This window comes from Danaus plexippus, chromosome Z, assembly GCF_018135715.1.
Source record: "Danaus plexippus chromosome Z, MEX_DaPlex, whole genome shotgun sequence".
NCBI classification, from domain to species: Eukaryota; Metazoa; Arthropoda; class Insecta; order Lepidoptera; family Nymphalidae; genus Danaus; species Danaus plexippus.
The window spans coordinates 2397228-2416831 of NC_083559.1; the positions used below are offsets into that span (position 1 = coordinate 2397228).

Consider the following 19604-nt stretch of genomic DNA (forward strand, 5'->3'; position numbering starts at 1 on the left):
AAAATTTATATTTTTTGTTTTTAGTGTATTGTTGAACTTTTATTCTCAGTCCGATTAAAGATAGCATTTGATTCGATACTCTTATATAATAATGTATGAGTTCAATATTTCAAATGTACCAATAAAAAAACATTAAAGAAATATGTTTTTTACATCTCATTTTTATGAAACGTTTGGTAAACCCTATAATGGAAACTAATTATCTTATAATTTCACGGACCATATTATTGCGCGTTTTGTATAAGTTGTTATTTTTTTCACGTTAAGTTTTTGATAGAACGATACTATACTCGTTGTTATCTTTTTAATCTTTATAAGCCACACTGATTAAAAGATATCTTTATAAAATTTCATCTAAGTATTTTAATGTTTGTAAGTTAGTATTACCATTTGAAACAAGTGAAGACATAAAATAATACGAATATTTTTTTAAATATATATTCATGGTATAGCACCAGATTTATTTATACATATATTACGTAAAAATTGTAAGGAATATAATGAAAAATATTACCAAAAAAACAACAGCAATATTCTTATTATTTTATTCTACGGATTTCTATTTACATTAAAAGGTATTTTCTAATAGGGCAATAATAACGTCGCGCCGTCGCGCAAAGGAAGCGCACGTTTCTAGCTATCCGTAATATACGGCAGCTGTGGAGTGTGGCCCGTCGCCCGCGTTCAGTGCCGTAGTTGACTGCCAGCCATCATTGCGATAGCCGCGTGCAAATACAACTATCACGATACAATTTCACTAAACAACTATTTTCATTAAAATCATGACATATAACTTGTACCGCTGAGTCCGTTTCGTGGTCTTACAAGTTATTTTATCTCAAAATGTAAGAAGTTTCAGAAATCCAGTGAGTTTTATAGTGGTGTACGTAAATTTTTATCGCTGTCGGTTTCTGTAGTTTCTAACTAACTTGAATCGCTTGTTTGATTAATACATAAAATATAACTATGCAACAATGTGGGTTTTGCTCGATGTTGTCGGGCTTGTTACGAAGAGCAATGTGTGTCAGCAGCAGGCGAGGCAGCAGCGAGTCTTATTATCGCGAGCTCGGCGATCAAGACACATTGGTATGATTTTCTCAACGAAAATTATTTATTTATATTTACCTCGATACCAGTTTTAGGTATTTTGCATGTGTTTCTTGTAATAACGACAGTTTTATCGTGCGGTCGCACAGTACACTACCCGAGCTAATCAATTTGTTTATATATAATACGAATTCTAATTAGAGTGTTACGCTGGCCTATGAATAATACCGTGTATTAATATGTCCAACATGAAGATTTCTAAACTTATTCAGCTTTATTTTCTTTGTTATATGCTAATGAATCGTTGTTTGGACTAAGTGAAAGTTGGTTTTCACTGAGACGATCTTGAGTATTCCTTGATTTTTACTTAAATAAATGTCAACAACAAAGTTGTAAATCTTGTAGCCATATTTGCGTGATAAGCATTTATTATCTATTTATAAAAATATTCTATATTTATGTTAAAACTTTAAATAATATTAAACAAATATGATTATTTAACCAGTATAGGTTACTTTTGCGTTTTAAAATATGGCGACATGTTCCATTTATTAAAATTGTATATATATATATATTTTTCTTTTTTTAAATAATCTCTGAAAAATATTAATGTAAATACATTAATGTATGATGCATTAAAATGATGTCAAAATAATTATAAACAATATTTTAATAGCAAATCAATAATATCATTATGCATAATTTATGTTTAGTAATAAATATAGTGATATAGGTTTAGTTAATTTTCATGTACACATATTTTTAAATTTAAACTACATAAAAGACTTCCTTACATGGACATTAGCTATTTTTCCTTTAATTTCCTATAACATATTGGATTTATATTATTAACTTTAACTTTTTAAATTTTATTTTTTGGTATAATAGGACTAGTTTAAAACAGGCAAATGTTTTGACATCTTCATACATTTCATTACAAAAAGTTTGTCTTAATTTGATGCTATTTAAAATAAAATAATAACATACAAACATATATCACAAATATGAAAAAAAAATATTTTACAGTATTTGGGTTATTGGGGTTTCGTTAGAAAAAGACACTTAACACTAAAATTGCACTGGCTCTACATATGCCTAATATTGTCAGAACTAACAGAATATATAAGTAATGATTTTATAAATAAAATTAGAAATAATAAAAACAAATAAATAAAATATTGTTTTGTTTTTGATCGATATGAAAAATTGGAATTAAAACGGTTCAACAAAAAAAAAATTTTGATTAATTTATCACTGTAATGCCACCATGGAGACGGCATTCCTGTCATTAAAGACCAAATAAAGCTGTTTATTTCACTCACATCTTAATATAAATACTTTCCATAAAAATCATATGCAATATAAAAATACTACAGATAACATATAGATGTGATACAAAATAATAATGTTATTTATAACAAAGAATCGAAGAAATTGAATATATGTGTCAAACAAACAATGTTCATACAAAGTGTCCTTAAAATGAAATTGCATGCAGTATATGCATGGAATATGAAGCAAGGCAAAGGCTTGGTATGTGACTGTGATCAAATGTGATCACAATACACCGAGTTGTGTTTCAAAGACTACACATTGATCCGAGACATATCAAAGTTGACATCCAAACATGAGACAGTTTTAAAAATTTACATTTTTATAAGCACAATATACAGAGGTGACTGAATGAAATATTCTAAAACATTTCACATAAATATATATGAATAATACTTTATAGAATAGAAACGAATTTTGAATTTTTCATATTAATTTTAGAACGACTTTTTTTTATGTACAACAACCAGGCTTGAAGCAAGGTGTGAACAAAGCACATGTAATATGACCACTTCACTATAAAGCAAGCACAAGCGACGGAACGCGAAGTTTTCTCTTAAATGCATCAGGCACATGATGCATCTTAATATTACATGAAAAAGATTTTTTATTATTCATAAAAAAATACTAATATATCACACATAAAAATTTACTAACAGAATTAAATATAAGTTAAAATATATTAACTAATTAATCACGTTTCAATATTATGTAAATATACTACGCTTTTATGCATTATATACGTAATATCTTATTATATATAATTTTAATACGCTCGTTCGTCGAATATGTAGAATAAATCCTATTACTATATTAACAATGCTTTCATTTCAATACTATTGTCATATTAATTCCACTAATACGTTTATTCGCATTGAATAATTAATTTTTCATTACATAATAATTGATATCGAATATTATTTTTTATTAGAAAAAAAAAAACTATCTTATTTTTCGAACACGAAACCCAGAAGCGAGACATCTGTATGGAATAACATTAAGGGAGCGCTTTCTCGTTTAGACGCTATCACATCAAGAACATTGTTTGTATACTTACATCTTCACCCTGCACTTGGGTAATGAATTATATGTTAGAAATAAACATACGGATTTCTACAAAAAAAATAAATAATGTATATACATTACATACATTGTTCTATATATTATTTATTAATTTACTATATGTAGTATAAACTCAAAATTTTCACTGTCAACGTTAAGATAAGTAGTCAGTATTACGAATTAAAGAATAGATAAAAAATATATATATTATAAAATTCGATCTATGGGCCGAATCCTGATAAACGTTATTTCAATTATATGTAAGTATTGTCGGTGTTGCTCACGTATTTTTCTTCGCATTTAAATTTGTAACGTAATTTTCGAAGCAACATATTACGAGCCCACCGTAATTAACATTCAGAACAAATGACACTATTTTGAAAATTCTGAACGTGTAAAGGCCTTGGTGGCACTATAAATTTTTGTCTTGACCGAGTTGTTTCGCTTACGGTGAATGAAACGACATTTTTTAAACACCGGCTGTAGGAATTTTCGACGATGTTCCTCTAGCGTAGCTTAACCCTACCACAAATATTTATAAACTATTTTTAATGTTTCTTATATTGTATATTAAAATAACTATGTTGTTGTTTCAGAAAATCGAGGATCGATTGTCAATGTTATCTAATGACTCCGACCATATAAGTAAGTATAACAAAATTCAAAAAAATCCCGTGCTCAAATATAAATTTATATTCAAATTTATGAATAACCCCGACACTCAGCCGCGATATTAATAAAGTGTGTATTAATCCAATCTGGAAATAATAGCTTTATTAAACTGATGACATTCCACAATTACAATTATGCATTGAATTTTAAAGCAAATAAATTATATTCGAAATTTAAATTGAGCACTCTATTTCTTTGAAAATTATTTAATAACGAACTAGACTAGACTAGTTAAATGAGACGACTTATCTTTGTAAACATTTCGTTTTGAATAAGCAATTTGTTTTGTAACCACCCACTGGCGTTAAATGACAATGAAATTTAGGCTTGCCTATCAATCTAAATTGAAATCCAATATTAGGACTTACATTAATAGTTATGATCATTATAATTGTACCATCTAACAGCTAGCTGATTGATGTTGATTTTTATGTTAGTTCCTTATAAGTAAACAATCCAAGTACCGATTTCGCACGCTCGAGTGTTCTTCCAGACGGAACACTTAAAATGATAAACAAACATCAACAAATGCTTCATCGAATGCCTAATCAGCACGCCGTCTTTCAATTCTTAATGTAAGTCAAACCGCCAACTGTGTCGGTTCTACTCGAGGCACAACCAGCTGTTAATCGCCATCTCTCAAATCGGCCGCTTTTAGTGCTGCAGAACGATCCAAGCCAGCCAGCCAGTTAGGAATCCTCTTATGTCTACCTAAAAGCGGTCTCCACTAACAAGTTTCAGCTCCATCGATAATCGGATCTGGGAAGACGTGTCCGAACGATTTCCATTTCATCGTGCTAATTCCGCACGCCATATACCTGACTTTAGTTCTTTGTGGTATAACTTTATTAAGAGCTCGCTGAGTTAATGCACTATCCCTTAGACGAGGGGCCACGTTTCGTCTCCGTATGATAAGAATGTTAGGAGAAAGTGGCTGAAAAATTTGATCTTACGAGATTGTCGTATCGAATACTGATCAATTTCTTTGCGTACTCTAAGAAATACAATTGCTTACAATTCTTAAATCTTGTTGACAGCAGAGATACATATGTGTGACTTATATTGGTTCAAGTTAAGGGTTATTTTTAGAGCAGCCCGTTACAAACGTCGTGTCTCAACAGCATATGGTGACTAACTTTGTTAAAAAAAGACAATTACAGACGGCTTCTAACGTTCAATTGTATCAAGCTTTGTTGGGTACGGATCAATTTTAAATTTAAATAATTGCCTTACAAACAAACTTCATAATATTTTCTATATATCTCAGCTTCCAATATCTGATTATCCAGATGTTTTGAATTGCGCTATTATTGGCTCCTACAGTGGGTAATTAAAGACGAAATAATGTTTCATCAAAGTGTATTCGGTTCATTTCCGTCGGCCGGGGTACTTAATGCAATCGCACAAAACTATATTCGCCCATTAGTTTTTGTGTCCACAAGATAAATATTGTGAGTTACATAATCGCGCGTATTTTACATGAGAATACAAATAATTAATATATGCGTTTAAATCTATATAATTTCTTACTTGAATAGTTATCCCACGCCTGGGTTATGTTCGCTGATACAAGATACATATATTTGTTTGTGCAAATTCTACAACAGATAATCGTCAGCATAAAAAAATATAGCTTTGATGAAATAAAACACTACAGTGATATATGTACCTCATGTTATATGAATGCAATAAAGTTAAATTTATTAATAATATTCAATTATTGTAGATTATTTTATCAGTAGATTGGTGTGTGTTACTCGTTCTTATTGTGTTATCACGTAGTAAATTACTTCCTTAATGCACCCATTACTAAATGTATGACTTCTGACATTGTTATTAGGTATTTTGAATATTAAATATATTTTGATAAATTGCAATAACAAGCAAAGCAAAAGCAATGGCTTTAGTCTTCGAATGTTAGGTGACTCAAAATTAGACTTTGCAATCAAGATTTACGTAAGACAATTAATTTTTTATGTTCAAATTTAAAAATATCAATGTATGGCAACCCGTGTGATAATTGTTCCGTCTATATGATGGTTAACATTTTTATAAGGACCACTTTGATGTTAAAATCATTATGTACATACTAACTATATAGACACCAGTAATAAGAGAGCAGTTGTCCAATTTTTAAATTAAAACAAATATATTTACAAATTTCTAAGAAAACCTCTATAAAGTACACACAGAGTATGAGATAAAAGCAATTTATAATATAATAATAAGATAAATAAACACTGTAGGATAAAATTAAATCCGTGTATGTAATTTTGAAGCATTAAATATATAAGCCAATGTCAAGTATCAATAAAGTATTAAATTTTTATTAAATCTGATATCTGATATTGTTAACAAAATTACGACAATTGGCTACCGTTGAATACAACTTGTATAACATGTGAATAGTACCTAGTATAAGATACCATCAGTGACATTTTTATCACGAGAAATCAGCCTTCCACATTAAATTTTATCTTGTACCGATTACACGTACACCTTGCTCGTGTCACTCTTATTACTATAATAATAGAGATCATGTTACATGCAAAAAGTAGGTACATAGGAATTGTGTTTATTGATCTGCAAGCAAATTTGCAATCGCTTCAAAAATTTTTATGATAACCAATTCATGTGATAACGATATGTAGAAGGTAATTAATTTGCGAAATCCAAAATTTTTTATTATATATACATAAAAGGATATCATGTATTATCTGCATTAAAACGATAATTTAATGCACATAAGGAAGTCTTATAAAAATATTTTTAGTTTTTATCCGCCTCTTATAAAATCAAACGGATAAACGAGTTGGTTTAGAAAAATTAACATAGGATAAGTATCCTATCAACACAAATGCGATAATGTTATTGTACTACTGGAATCGTTATCATATGTATAGGGATACGATGTTGACCTTGCAACGGGCCGTTCACAGGTTAGCTCCGTGACACTCAATGAATTATCAAAATGCTAACCCGGAATTTACACACGCGTACGAGTCGCGAAGCGATAGTGTAAATTACCGTTCTTATTAAGAGTGTATTGAGACTGGGAATCGTTTGTAATTTACAATCGAGAGACTATTTAAACTGTCACCTTGTGCTTTGGCTCGCGGCTCGTCTCGCGACTCGTACGCGAGTGTAAAACCCGGGCTACAATTTCTAATCAAAAGATTCCTAAATATAAATTGAAAATATTGTAAAGTCACAATAAACTAAATAATAATATATTTTGTTATACGGCAATAAGCATTTTCAAAAAGGGCAATGGTAAACTCTAATTAATAGAAAATATATCTCTGAAATGTTTCATTAAAATTGAATACAGATTTAAAAAGCTTTTGGAAAAAAGTTTTTAGAATGAAACGTAGCTGTTGTGAATACAGAAACTTACAGACAGATAATATGTTTCGCATGTAACATTTTAACATACGTTGAAGTTGTATTAAATGTCATTGTGCATTTTAAAAGTTTTAAAACTGCATAGAAGTTAGTTCGGATTCAAATTAAAAATTTTATACGAGTGAATAGTGAGAGAATTCAGTGACGGAATGCTGGCATGCGAACGAAATTTTTGCGTATAAAATTTTTTAAAATATAAGTTAAGTTTTATATTTATTTTATTATGAAATGATGGAATTACTTATGAAAATTTTATTACATATAACGTAGGCTTTTTATAGATAAAGTTTGTGAATAAAAATGCCTCATATTTTTTTTTATTCGAATTGCTGCAACTATTATTTTATTAGTATAAATATGACAGTATTTTCGAGATCTGATAAATAGTTATAAAAAACCATGTTATTGCTATATTTACATGATTCCTTTGTATAAATATTCAAAACACAGTTTATGTGTGCAGTGAGTGCGTGAATGCAAGCGCGCGTGTGTGTGTGTGTGAAAGACACAAAGAAACAATAAAATAATAACCCTGGGATTGTTGTTGGTAGGTAGTTTTTCCCTAAGATATACCTTTACATTTTATATAGGTTCTATTATTGTCATGACAGTGAGGTAGTAGACAATATTGACATCCACTTCGAATGGTTCGTATTCTCTGTGTTAGCTGTCATTAGCAAATTGAGAGACATTGATTTTATCATTACCATTATCATCAATTGAGAAAGGAGGTTTGTTGAACTACACAAACTACTTAGTTACTACGGTAGAAATGCTGAAATATATTTAACTTTGATGTCAATACACTGAAGTCAGTTGGCGGGAATCTAAACAGTTTCCACTCAATCTGTTTCGTTTCGCCTGACAGAGGCGTGTTTTTAAATTAATACTTTTTTCATTCTCATTCTATTCCTTTAGTATACAATGTAGTATTAATAAAAAATTGGTCCGCGAAGAAAGTTACGGAATGGGATATCCGGCACATCACTTTGCACAATCGATCAAAAGAATAACTTGTTATCTTTGATTCATGCAACCCTGGCGGCACGTGATTTCCAGACTGACATATTGTGTAAATATTTAATTTAATTCATATATATCCGTTAAAGACAAAGTAGTTTTTACTAAGAACATTCTTGTTGTCACTGGAACTTTTGCTTTGTGTGCAGACAACCAACTTATAGAAACTTCGAACTAGCTAACGAAACCTTACATGAAAAGCTAGTGGAAAAAATCGAACAGTGTGTTTATTTGTATTCTATTCTTTATTAATTTTACCGTTTTTTCAATAAATCCTATGTTCAATAATTCTATGATAATTTTCTCAAGCAACTAAAGATCAAACCTTTATGTTTTTTTGAAATAATGTTTCAGATCGTCTCTTTTTATATAAATTATACAATATTTTATTATCATTACAAGGAACGGGTTATAGTTTTATTATAAAATATTCATTTTATATAATATAGTATATAAGAATTGTTTTATAAAATAAGAACTCTTCTAAAAGATAAATTGTCAAAACCGTTTTTCTATTCTTCTATATTACAGCGTTATATACATATATCAAACGTTATATGTAACACGTTAGTAAGGAATTAATGACTTTTGTTATGTTATGGATTATAAGGAACTAGAAACTGTATTGAAGCACATAGAGACTTGATAACCTTTATTAGTATCCTGTAGTATTCGAAATATTATCAACAAATTCCTATAGAAAGTATCCAAAGAGTTCCCCAAAAACCAATCGTCGTCTCTATTCAGTGAGTTTTGGCGAAAATAGCCAGCGCTGGTCCCCCTAGGGGAGGGCCTGCATTCACTCTCTTTTTTTGCAACGGGAACATTGTCTACCAAAAATTAAATAATCATAGACTATCATTGCGCTCGCCAACCGGTTGAACAGCATTAATTTACCAACATCTTTTTAAGATGGGTTAATTTAGTATGGAGTATTTGTCAATGAAAGCCGACAATTTCAAAAATAAATTGAGTACCATGCAAGAAAACGCATTTTCGTTATAATGTTCGAGTATGATATGGCAATAAATTCTTTTTCATGCAATCTCGACTCGTAGGATTTGGGTTTTTTTATGTGAAAGGTGGCAAACGAGCAGACAGCCTACTTGTTGGGCAGTAGTGACCATGGGCATGGACATCCGCAACATCTATGTTGCGGATGCGTTGCCAAGCTTGATTTTTGAGGAAAAGCGAGGGGTGGGAATAAGGAAATGCTAGGAAAAGGTGGGAACGGGGAAAGGGCAACCGGCACTCTCACTCATCGGACGAAACGCAGCCACTACAGGCTACTTCACGTCGATCTTCTGTGAGAGGGTGGTACTTCCCCGGTCGAGACAGCCCATGTTCGAGCTGTAGTAACTTGACCGCAGCTAGGCTCTACCACCTTCCAAAGGGTTACCTTTAACTTATACACATTTCATTGAAAGTGTTCAAGTTTATCCATAATAATGTTCCGTGCTTTCTCAAAGAACCGTGTCACCCTTCCAACATTCCGATTCTTAGTACAATTGATACTTAAAATATTTAAGGTCCTTATTAATGAAGTGCAGGTCCAAGTTGACAAAGCGAATAGAAACGTTTTCTCTATATAAAATAAAATCAATACGTGAAGCGAAAACTAATACTGTAATCCTTTTTAATTTGACACAGGCGAATCACAAACTTCGCATTCGCAAGTTTTTATATAAAATGCTTAAGAAATACTATAAATTAAATAAAGTAACTATCTCATAAGCAGAAACGATTTTGTTATGCAAATATAATGCGTAGCGAAGATTCCTCGATGTGTGTATTGTCATCTTATTTCAAAAATAATGTTATTCCTATTAATCAACTGAACTGATATGAATTTGATTAGTCTTTATTCTGAACTTGAAATCATCATTTATGGTCGTATTCTATTTGTCGATTATATATTGTAGTTATATTTAGTGTTTCTAAAAGTATAAGAATGAAATTTAGAAAATTAATTTATTAGAAATGAATACTTTTATATTTTGCACTATTCGTTTTCTTAACTTAAAAGCTGATGTATAAAATAGATTAGATTCAAAGTTTAAGTATCCGCTACATGTTAGGTTTGCGTAAAAGTGAATCATATTTCCGTGTTTTTCTTCGGAGCTACAGTTGTGTGTCCGTCGGAAAGTGCATGTTATATTGTACGTACAAACACACTTCACCTATAAAAGTGATTTTTTTGATGGATCCATCCCAGGCCCTTTCATTAAATATTTTGTCTATTAAGGAAATTTCCTGAACTTATTGCCCTTAAATCCTGGTTTGAGATTTATTTTATCCGAATGCTGTCTTCAAAGAAATATTCCATATAATTTATGAAACAATTAAAATCTTAATTTTTTTAGTTACATAATCGTGACTATAACTACAGATAATACTTTTTCTTAGTCTACTCTACGAATCTAAACGGACGTCTCTAAGAAGGTTTCCTCGCTGAGATCTCTAATGAGAGATATTTTTATTATTGCCAGTTTTTCATTTAAATTCAAATGAAGATCTAAATTAAAGAACTTACAGCTTCCATTTGGAAGGTTTTCGTGGATGAAGTAATTATGCCCTGTTATATAAAACATAAACTTATAACGTTAAAATTTGTTCTATAGAGAGAATAAAAAAAAAAATACAGCCCGTAATCCAAATATAAGTAAATAACTAAAAATAATTTATATAACAAACTAACTGCATCTTTAAATGTAATAACTAAATTATGTACTATTAAATAATTACATTGATGTAAACAGGAAACTGTTATAAAGTGTTAATATTATTTATACGTGTGTTTAAAATGTACTATTTCAATTCGACAGACCATCAGATACGAGCATGTATTAATGGACCTAATTATGTAGAATTTAAACACTGTTTAGAGCAGTACCGACCAATTAATTCCCTATCATGAGACCTATACTTTGTGCTCACACTTAAACGAGAACAAACCGCATCCAGCCGCAGCCAACCTTTGAGTAGATAAAACATTAGTTCCTCCAATATAACGAAATAAATATATATTTTTTGTATTACCAAGGAAAAGTGTTTAAGTAAAAATATATAATAGATATCAAAAATTTCCGAACATGACGTTAAATTTAAAAACATATTTTGGTGAAATCATTGAGTGTTTTGCGTGTCGAATGTCGATTTACTTCATTAATTATAAGTACTGATAGTCATTAAATTGATTCGACTAAATAAACCGTTTAATTACTATCCTCTCGCTCTGTCGTCGTAAAGAGACGAAACAAAATCATTATAAATTTATTAAAACGCTGAATTCCATCATTCGCTTTTGTGTTTATTGCACTAGTTAATTAATATGTAATTCTTATAATATAATTTTTAACAGTGAGCTATCAAATTTAGTATTTATACAAATTGGAGTTATCATTATGTCGTTGGATAGATGCAAATACAGATAATACCAGATAACGATATAATGGGACCACTTTAACTCAAACATTTGATTATTACTCAGATTTATCAAATACATATGTTTATATAAAAGAAAATATATATATATATAATCGAGACATTGAAAAGCTCCAACCTAAAGCAGATATCGATAAAATCGTTATGTTTATTTTTATAATTCTGGTTTTCTAAACAAATTTACGAATGACTCAATAAGATGACGGTAATTAAAGTGCCGGCTTGCGAAAACTGAATTTAGACTTCTGACTTCGGACGGCAGCATTTCTTCCTGCCTACGCATACACCGCAATACGTCTTCATATAAACTGTTATTTATATTATCACAACGCCGTTATTAACACTGGCTGGTGGCTGGCACATTATCATATTATTTATATATATATATATATATATATGTTTATTTATAAACCCAAACTCTTAAGGTTTTGTGTCACGAAATGTAATTATAAATTAATCAACAATAAAACTATCCATCGTTATATTATTCGACCTTTATTTTATTATATTCACGAGTTTTCACCGTCAAAATTAAATTAGCACAGATATTGGATGATTATTGCTGCCATTGATGTGATTGAAGAGGTTCACGTGTTATGTAAATGAATTTTATTTATCAATACTTCATTTTAATAATTGCTTATAAGTAGCCAATTTGAAATTTCGCTTTTAAAGCTGTCCGATCTTGACAACTTGAAAATATTATCTGTACAGAAACTTTACAAGTTATATCTATATTTTGTTTATAAAAAATTTAAAAAAAGAATCGTTAAATCGTCTATGAAAAGCAACTAAAATTTAAATTCCCATACAAATATTCTAATATTACACTATTCTTTTTTTTTTCGGAAAAAATAGCGGGCAATTAATTTTTAGGCTTAAAAAATATACATAAAAACTGAATCTTGAATTTTAAAATTTAAAAAGCAAAAATATTTAACATGCATCATCTCTTTTTAGTAAACGAGTTCATTAAAAACCGATACATTAAGTTAGTGTTTATCAAAATATTTATAATAAATTTGAGTAATATTGAATTATTAAATTAATTTACACGAGAACCTGAAGCGTATAAGTGCCCACGTACTTACTTGATTATCAAGCAAATATGTACGCTCAAACTGAAATGAAATCAAATTAGTAAATGGACATTGGCTTCCAATATCTATGTATATTGGTTTTCAATAAATTTCGCTGCGTACTTCACATATTTGACCTTTCATTGCTATAAATAATATGAAATCAATTTTAAAGATGATTGTGTCTCTCGTTCAATTGTCTACGTGTGTTTGGTTTAACTGCCTGTTAAACAATTTACTATTATTTTAAATACCTTCGTTAACAAAATGCAACGCGGACAAGGACGCTGTCGTTGATACTTTGGGAATACGATGTTTTGAACCACATAATTCATTACTTTGTATCTTCATTATAGCTAACATTATTAATGTTTAGATAAATTATTAGTTTGTAGCAATAAGACTGTCTTATGCACTTTTATACAACATTTACACTCTCGCCTCGTACCTCGTCTTGTGCTTCGTCTCGTATCACAGCTCGCACCTCCGGACACGAAAACTGAGACAAAATATTTACACTCTCACCTAGCGCTTCGGCTCGTCCCTCGTCTCGCGACTCTTACGCGAGTGTAAATCTACTATTAGACATATAATAAAAATAATGAAATTAAGACAGCCAATATTAGATATTACATATGAGGTCAACATATAATACGTGAGTGATATGAAAAATGGAATTACATCTACAATGTATGGAAAAATAAACAATAAAATTGATGGATGGAATAATAAAAATTTCCAACCAAACTGAAAGGGTACAATTTATGTGATTTTTATGGGTCAGTCACTAGAATTACGTAGGAATTTGAACAAGATCGTGGGTTGACCAATTAAATAATCAATCAGTTCTATAAATACTATCAATAGAAATTTGTTATGTATCCAAATTTACGTTTATTATGTATCAAGCACTTCCTAAGCACTATAATTTGTATATTCGTTGTTATTAAATAATATACTCGTAAATATAAAACTGTAATATCGGATTAATATTATTTAATGTTTCACTTTTAACTAACTATAAACCGAGATTATATAATTAAAAAAAAATACCGAAATATAAATCTACTCGATGTTATTCTAAATTTAAACATATAATATCTATAAAGAAGTTACATTATTACATAATAACACCTTTTAGCTGCCTCGCCTTCATTTCCGTGTCTATTTAGATGCTAATGGAATCCTGGTTATTTATAAAATTTTCAGCCTACTCGTTTTACTATATAAATTGTGTCATATTTATCGATGTCTCTTTATATTCAGATGCTGTTCAAAGTATAAGAATGTAGTACATTTTTGTTGAAAAATATCATTTCTAAGGCTTATTATTAGCATTATTTATCATGTCTTGTTAAATTTTGATTAAATGGAATAAATATCTAACGTATTTTGATTAAGTCTATTGGAATTCTTTCTTGCAAAGAAAAATCTGAATACTGTTATTCAAGGCACCAACTGAGTGCAAATACTTTGAAGTGTAGTTTATGGTAAGAAAGTTACTTTCAGTGTTTTATTTACCAACCATTTTTACAGTTTTTCTTAAAAAAGGTTTTACAAGTTCTTTTGCTTTTAAATTCTTTTGTTTCATATTGAAAAAGTTTGATATATATAATAATGATTTGAACACTTATGTACTTTATTAAGTTGTATTAACGTTTTAATTTATTAATCTTTTTAATTTTTATATTATTTGCAAAGTGCGTATAACAATTATATATAATTAAACCTCGTAGAGGGCTACACAGATAAAACATTTCCAATAATCGGTAATTTACAACAATGAATGCAATTGAAGAAATCCAAGAATTATTTTGAAGGCGGTAGAGCCTAGCTGTGGTCAAGTTGCTGCAGCTCGAACATGGGCTGGCTGGCTGGCTGGCTCAACCGGGGCAGTACCACCCTTTCACAGAAGATCGGTGTTAAGTAGTCTTTAATGGTTGCGTTTCGTCCGATGAGTGAGAGATCCAGTTGCAGTTTGCCTTTGCTACCCCTTCCCTTTTCCCACATTTTCCTACCCCTCTTCCCTCATCGAGGGTGGCAACACATCCGCAAATCTTTGTTGCGGATGTCCATGGGCGACGGTACTACCTCCATCAGGTAGACCGTCTGCTCGGTTGCCCTCTGTAGCATAAAAACAAATTATAGAGTGTTTCAGCAGATAACTGTTGAATCGAAATTATCGTATTTTAATAGGTCTCTCTAAAATCACACTTTATGTTCAATCAATGAAATGGGTAAATACAGCTAATTCTTTTTTTTAAGAATCAATTTTATTTTATTTTTGCCTTCTTAATGAAAACATCACTACAAACTTGTTTGGAAAGAAACTGCGTTGTTTTTACTTATCAGACTACAACATTAAGATATCGTATTTAAAAAATATACAAAAATAAGTGCATAGAGGTGATAAAACAACAAAGTTTATGGGAAGAAAAATTTAAGAACTTCCCTGAAGCAATAGAAAATATGTTGGGAACTCTCAGTGCGCGATCGCGACTCGCATTTCACTATTTTTTAAAATACTTCAAGTACATTTTAGTATCATCGACAAAGCTTGAATTTTTTTTATCTTTTCAGCTCTAAAGCGGCTCTTTAGTTACTTCATCATGCCGTATAACACAGATCGCATGTCTCTTTATTACTTTGCTGTGGCTTTTAACCGAGTAAGAGATAATAAAAATTTTAAATTTGTATATAACGTTGTGGATGTGACATCGCTGCGGGTGTGCTTTGAAATTAACAAGCTACATGTAATGTAGTTTTACACTGTGCAGCTTATTGTGAAACAAAGCGGTTCGTTATTGAATGTCCCACATGTTGAAGGATGTAATAATAGTTTTTTTTTTTTAAACAGCAACATAGTTAGTCTTAGTTCATATTGATAGAAGATGAAATTAAAAAAAAAAATTAATTGTCATCAAAATAAAAACTTTTCAGTATTTTTGTTTACCCATCAAAATTCATGATTTTTCCATGCAACAGAAATTCGAATTCCACTAAATTCAAAACGTTTTCCTTCGTTTTTTTTTTTTTGTTTCCAGTAACCTAATTCGATATATTTCAGAATAAAATTTCTTTTTCTTCTAACTCATCTTGCCATTTTCATAGATCATTCCGGATAGTGTTAAATAAAAAATATTCAGACGACCATTATGTCTAAAATATAACAATGCTTAGCTTACCTGCTTGCACCTCTTTAAATTTAATTAAATTTATGTGAGTTTTTTGTCTGTTGTCCGTGATTATAAAATTAATACAATTGTTGAGGAGTATTTTCCACATCTTAGAATATCTTTTATACAAATAAAATATTCTAGGCGGACTATTTTTAACGCGCCGCGATTCCCAGTCTATAACTACACGTACACTATCATCGCGGTTTTATTATAGCCAAATATAAGACGTTTAATAGTTTTGTTCGTCGTAATTAAGTTTTTTAATTACCCTTGGAATGATGATTTATAAGTAAGTATTTATTTACTTTATATCCATTGTTCCACATATAGTACATTGTTGACCTATAGGTAATTATGTTTAACGATTGAAGTCACTAAAACATTATACTTGCATGAATGTCAGAAATAATCTCACTTATTTTTATAGGTGTTCGTTCCGTATTGGCGTGATAGTGACGTATACAGTTCTATAATCGTTCGTTTGCAATTCAAGTCTTAGACGAGATAAAATTACTTTTTATTGAATAAGACGGAAGTGAAACGAAAGGTTGTGTGAAAGAAATCTCCTACGTTCTAAAATGAGACGTTATATCATCATCATCATCATCATCACCCTATAGGAGCCCACTGCTGAGCAAAGGCCTCTTCTCACATGGAGTAGGTTAGAGCATTGATCACCACGCTTGCTCAAGACGGGTTGGCGATTTCAATCTCATAATTTGAAATTATAAGACCAGGTTTCCTCACGATGTTTTCCTTCACCGTCCGCCAGTGGTGCCTAAATACTCTTACTCTTACTCTTAGAAAGTACATATGATTCGGAAAAGATCTCATTATATAAGACGTTATATATAATCATTTAATTTGATATCCGTTTTATTCAATATTCACAACGATTGCCTTAGTAATTTTTTGATACACATTAATAATGATAAAACAGTAACATAACACACAGACACAGAGCCACAAATCATTTATTAATAGTGATAAGAAAAATACAATACATATATGCGAAATTTTTATACGAGATTTACTCGTAGTCCTTTATACAAATAGTTATTCACTAGAAAGTTTTAAGTCTACATATTTATAGTTGTATATATATATATATATATATATATATATATGTATTACTAAATATCATATTTGCATTGATGACATACTTTGTAGTAATGATTGACAAGAGCTATTATGTTAGCTGTGTACAGTGGAGGACTTCTCGCCGACGCTAATTCACTAATGATATTCTGTTGTAAGATTTTTAAACGCTAACAAAGTTAAATCAGACGTGAATAATTTGTTACTATAACATGTTATGTTCTCTTATAACAAATAGTACCTAACATGATTTAATACATCCTGTATTTTGTAATATTCACGCTTTGTATAATTATCTTGCTAGTATTAATTTAACAATAGGCGCGATTATAAGTCTTCTATAAATCCTACATGATAGGATTTAATATGATTTAAGTGCAAAATGTTGAAATTTTTGATAAAGGCAGACGTTATTTCTATTAAATAACGATCGATACTGTGTGAAATTAAAAATATATTTTGTTATTATTTCCATTACTCAGTACGTCCTTATAAGTAACTTTCAAGTGAATTCTTCTTAGACATTAAAATACAAAGTTAAAAAAAAAAACATATTAATAAAATAACATAACATTAATCTACCACAAATGAAAAATGTATATATATTTGTATGCTCTTTGAAATTATTACTCAAATATACAAATATATCATGTATGAACCGACCGCTGCACAGTCCGTAGTACCTGTGCGTAAACAAGATTAGACTCTCAAAGACTTCAAAGCAATTAGTGCTAATTTGTATATTTTTCGGTAAATAGTCCTTATACATAGACTTTGATAAGAGATACATTAATTTATACACTATTTTGTTAAGACCCGCAAACACATATACATATTATGTGTTGCAAATTTATTTAAAACGTTTGATTTTATTATATTTTTTATAATTATATAACAGTTTAAACATTAATATATAACAAAGCGACTCAATTTCAAAGGAACTCCTTTAAATTTTGTCTCATGATTGCTCCTCGAGATAACTGTCTTCAAATAGAGATTTTTTTGTCATTTAAAATTGTAACATTCGATGAGGGCCGTGGTCAGACTAAGTACAGCCTTGGGTCATCAGAATCCTGTTATCAACTAAAGACCTGTGACTTTTCACTTTTTTGTGATGTTATTCAAAATGCGTTTCTTAATTTCTTTACACAATCTCAATATTAGTCTACAAGATTAATTTAAAGATTCGATTCAAAAAAACAAGGAATAAAGTTACACCTCTCAAGAAGAATGAACTTCTGGGTAGAAATCTTATAAGTAATCCCAACCCAACTTTGAAAGCAAAAGCTTGCATAGTATTGAAATATTTACCATATAAATTTGTACTAAATTATATAGCTAAAGTTAGGTTAAAAGTGAAAAATTCAATGATGTAATTAGGACACAATTTAGGTACACGTACAGTGATTTAATCGTAACTATAATAATATCAATATCGAGCAGCCTTCGACAACAACAGCACGGTATCATTAATGGAGACGCAGTAATCATATTGTTCAGGAATAATATTACTATTTTGCTCTGAATAAAATCAAGCTTTTCTTAATTTTTCTTTTTTTTTTTTTTCTTATAAAGCCAATTATTGGATATATACTTTTTAAACTACGACACCTCCAGTAATATGTGCTATCAATAAATAAAACATTTAACATTGTAGAATATTTTAATTTTTTTTAGAGTAGAAATTTTTCTGATGATATCGAATATTTTAATGAATAAAAATGTGAGGTTATTTCAAATAATGCGGTTATCTAGCGTATAGCGTGGTTAAAGTGCCAGATAGACTTTGCTTACATTAATTACAAATAAAATATTATTGAGTCTAATATAATGTAAATAATATTAACTTAAACAATATTTAGTTAAGTTTAGGTTATTCTAAAGCCAATTTTACTAGATAAAAAAATATGTTTGGTAACTCGATCAGTAAAGGGAAAAGACAAAATGAGTATTATTAAAATTATAAAAAAAGTTACTGAACATTAAACTCTACTCTGAAATATACATTTTTCCCCTTGTAATTCTATTTCTAAATCATAAGTAATTGAATATCTGTGAAATGTCATTCAGAATTATTCGGAAAGGGATTTAATATTGTGGCTTCAGTTTCGACATTTTTTGATCAGCATTAAAAAAAAAACTGGTGCTAATATATGAATTTAGAAAACTTAAATTCTTGACCATTTAATAAGATAAATCTAAAATAAAAATGGCAACACTAACGCCTTGTTAAAAACTTTTTACTCGTACCAAATATACTATTGTC

General features: G+C 29.8%; 1 protein-coding gene across 2 annotated transcripts in view; it reads left to right on the forward strand.

Moving 5' to 3' along the window:
- Positions 1–657: 657 nt before the first annotated feature.
- LOC116777621 (cAMP-specific 3',5'-cyclic phosphodiesterase 4A-like) overlaps positions 658–19604 on the forward strand; it is a 79316-nt gene continuing 60369 nt past the window's right edge. For both annotated transcript variants that reach the window (XM_032671279.2, XM_032671278.2), the window contains exons 1-2: positions 658–1086; positions 4038–4086. In XM_032671279.2, coding sequence (XP_032527170.2) covers positions 967–1086; positions 4038–4086 — 169 coding nt within the window. In that variant the 5' untranslated portion in view covers positions 658–966. The remainder of the gene's footprint in view (positions 1087–4037; positions 4087–19604) is intronic.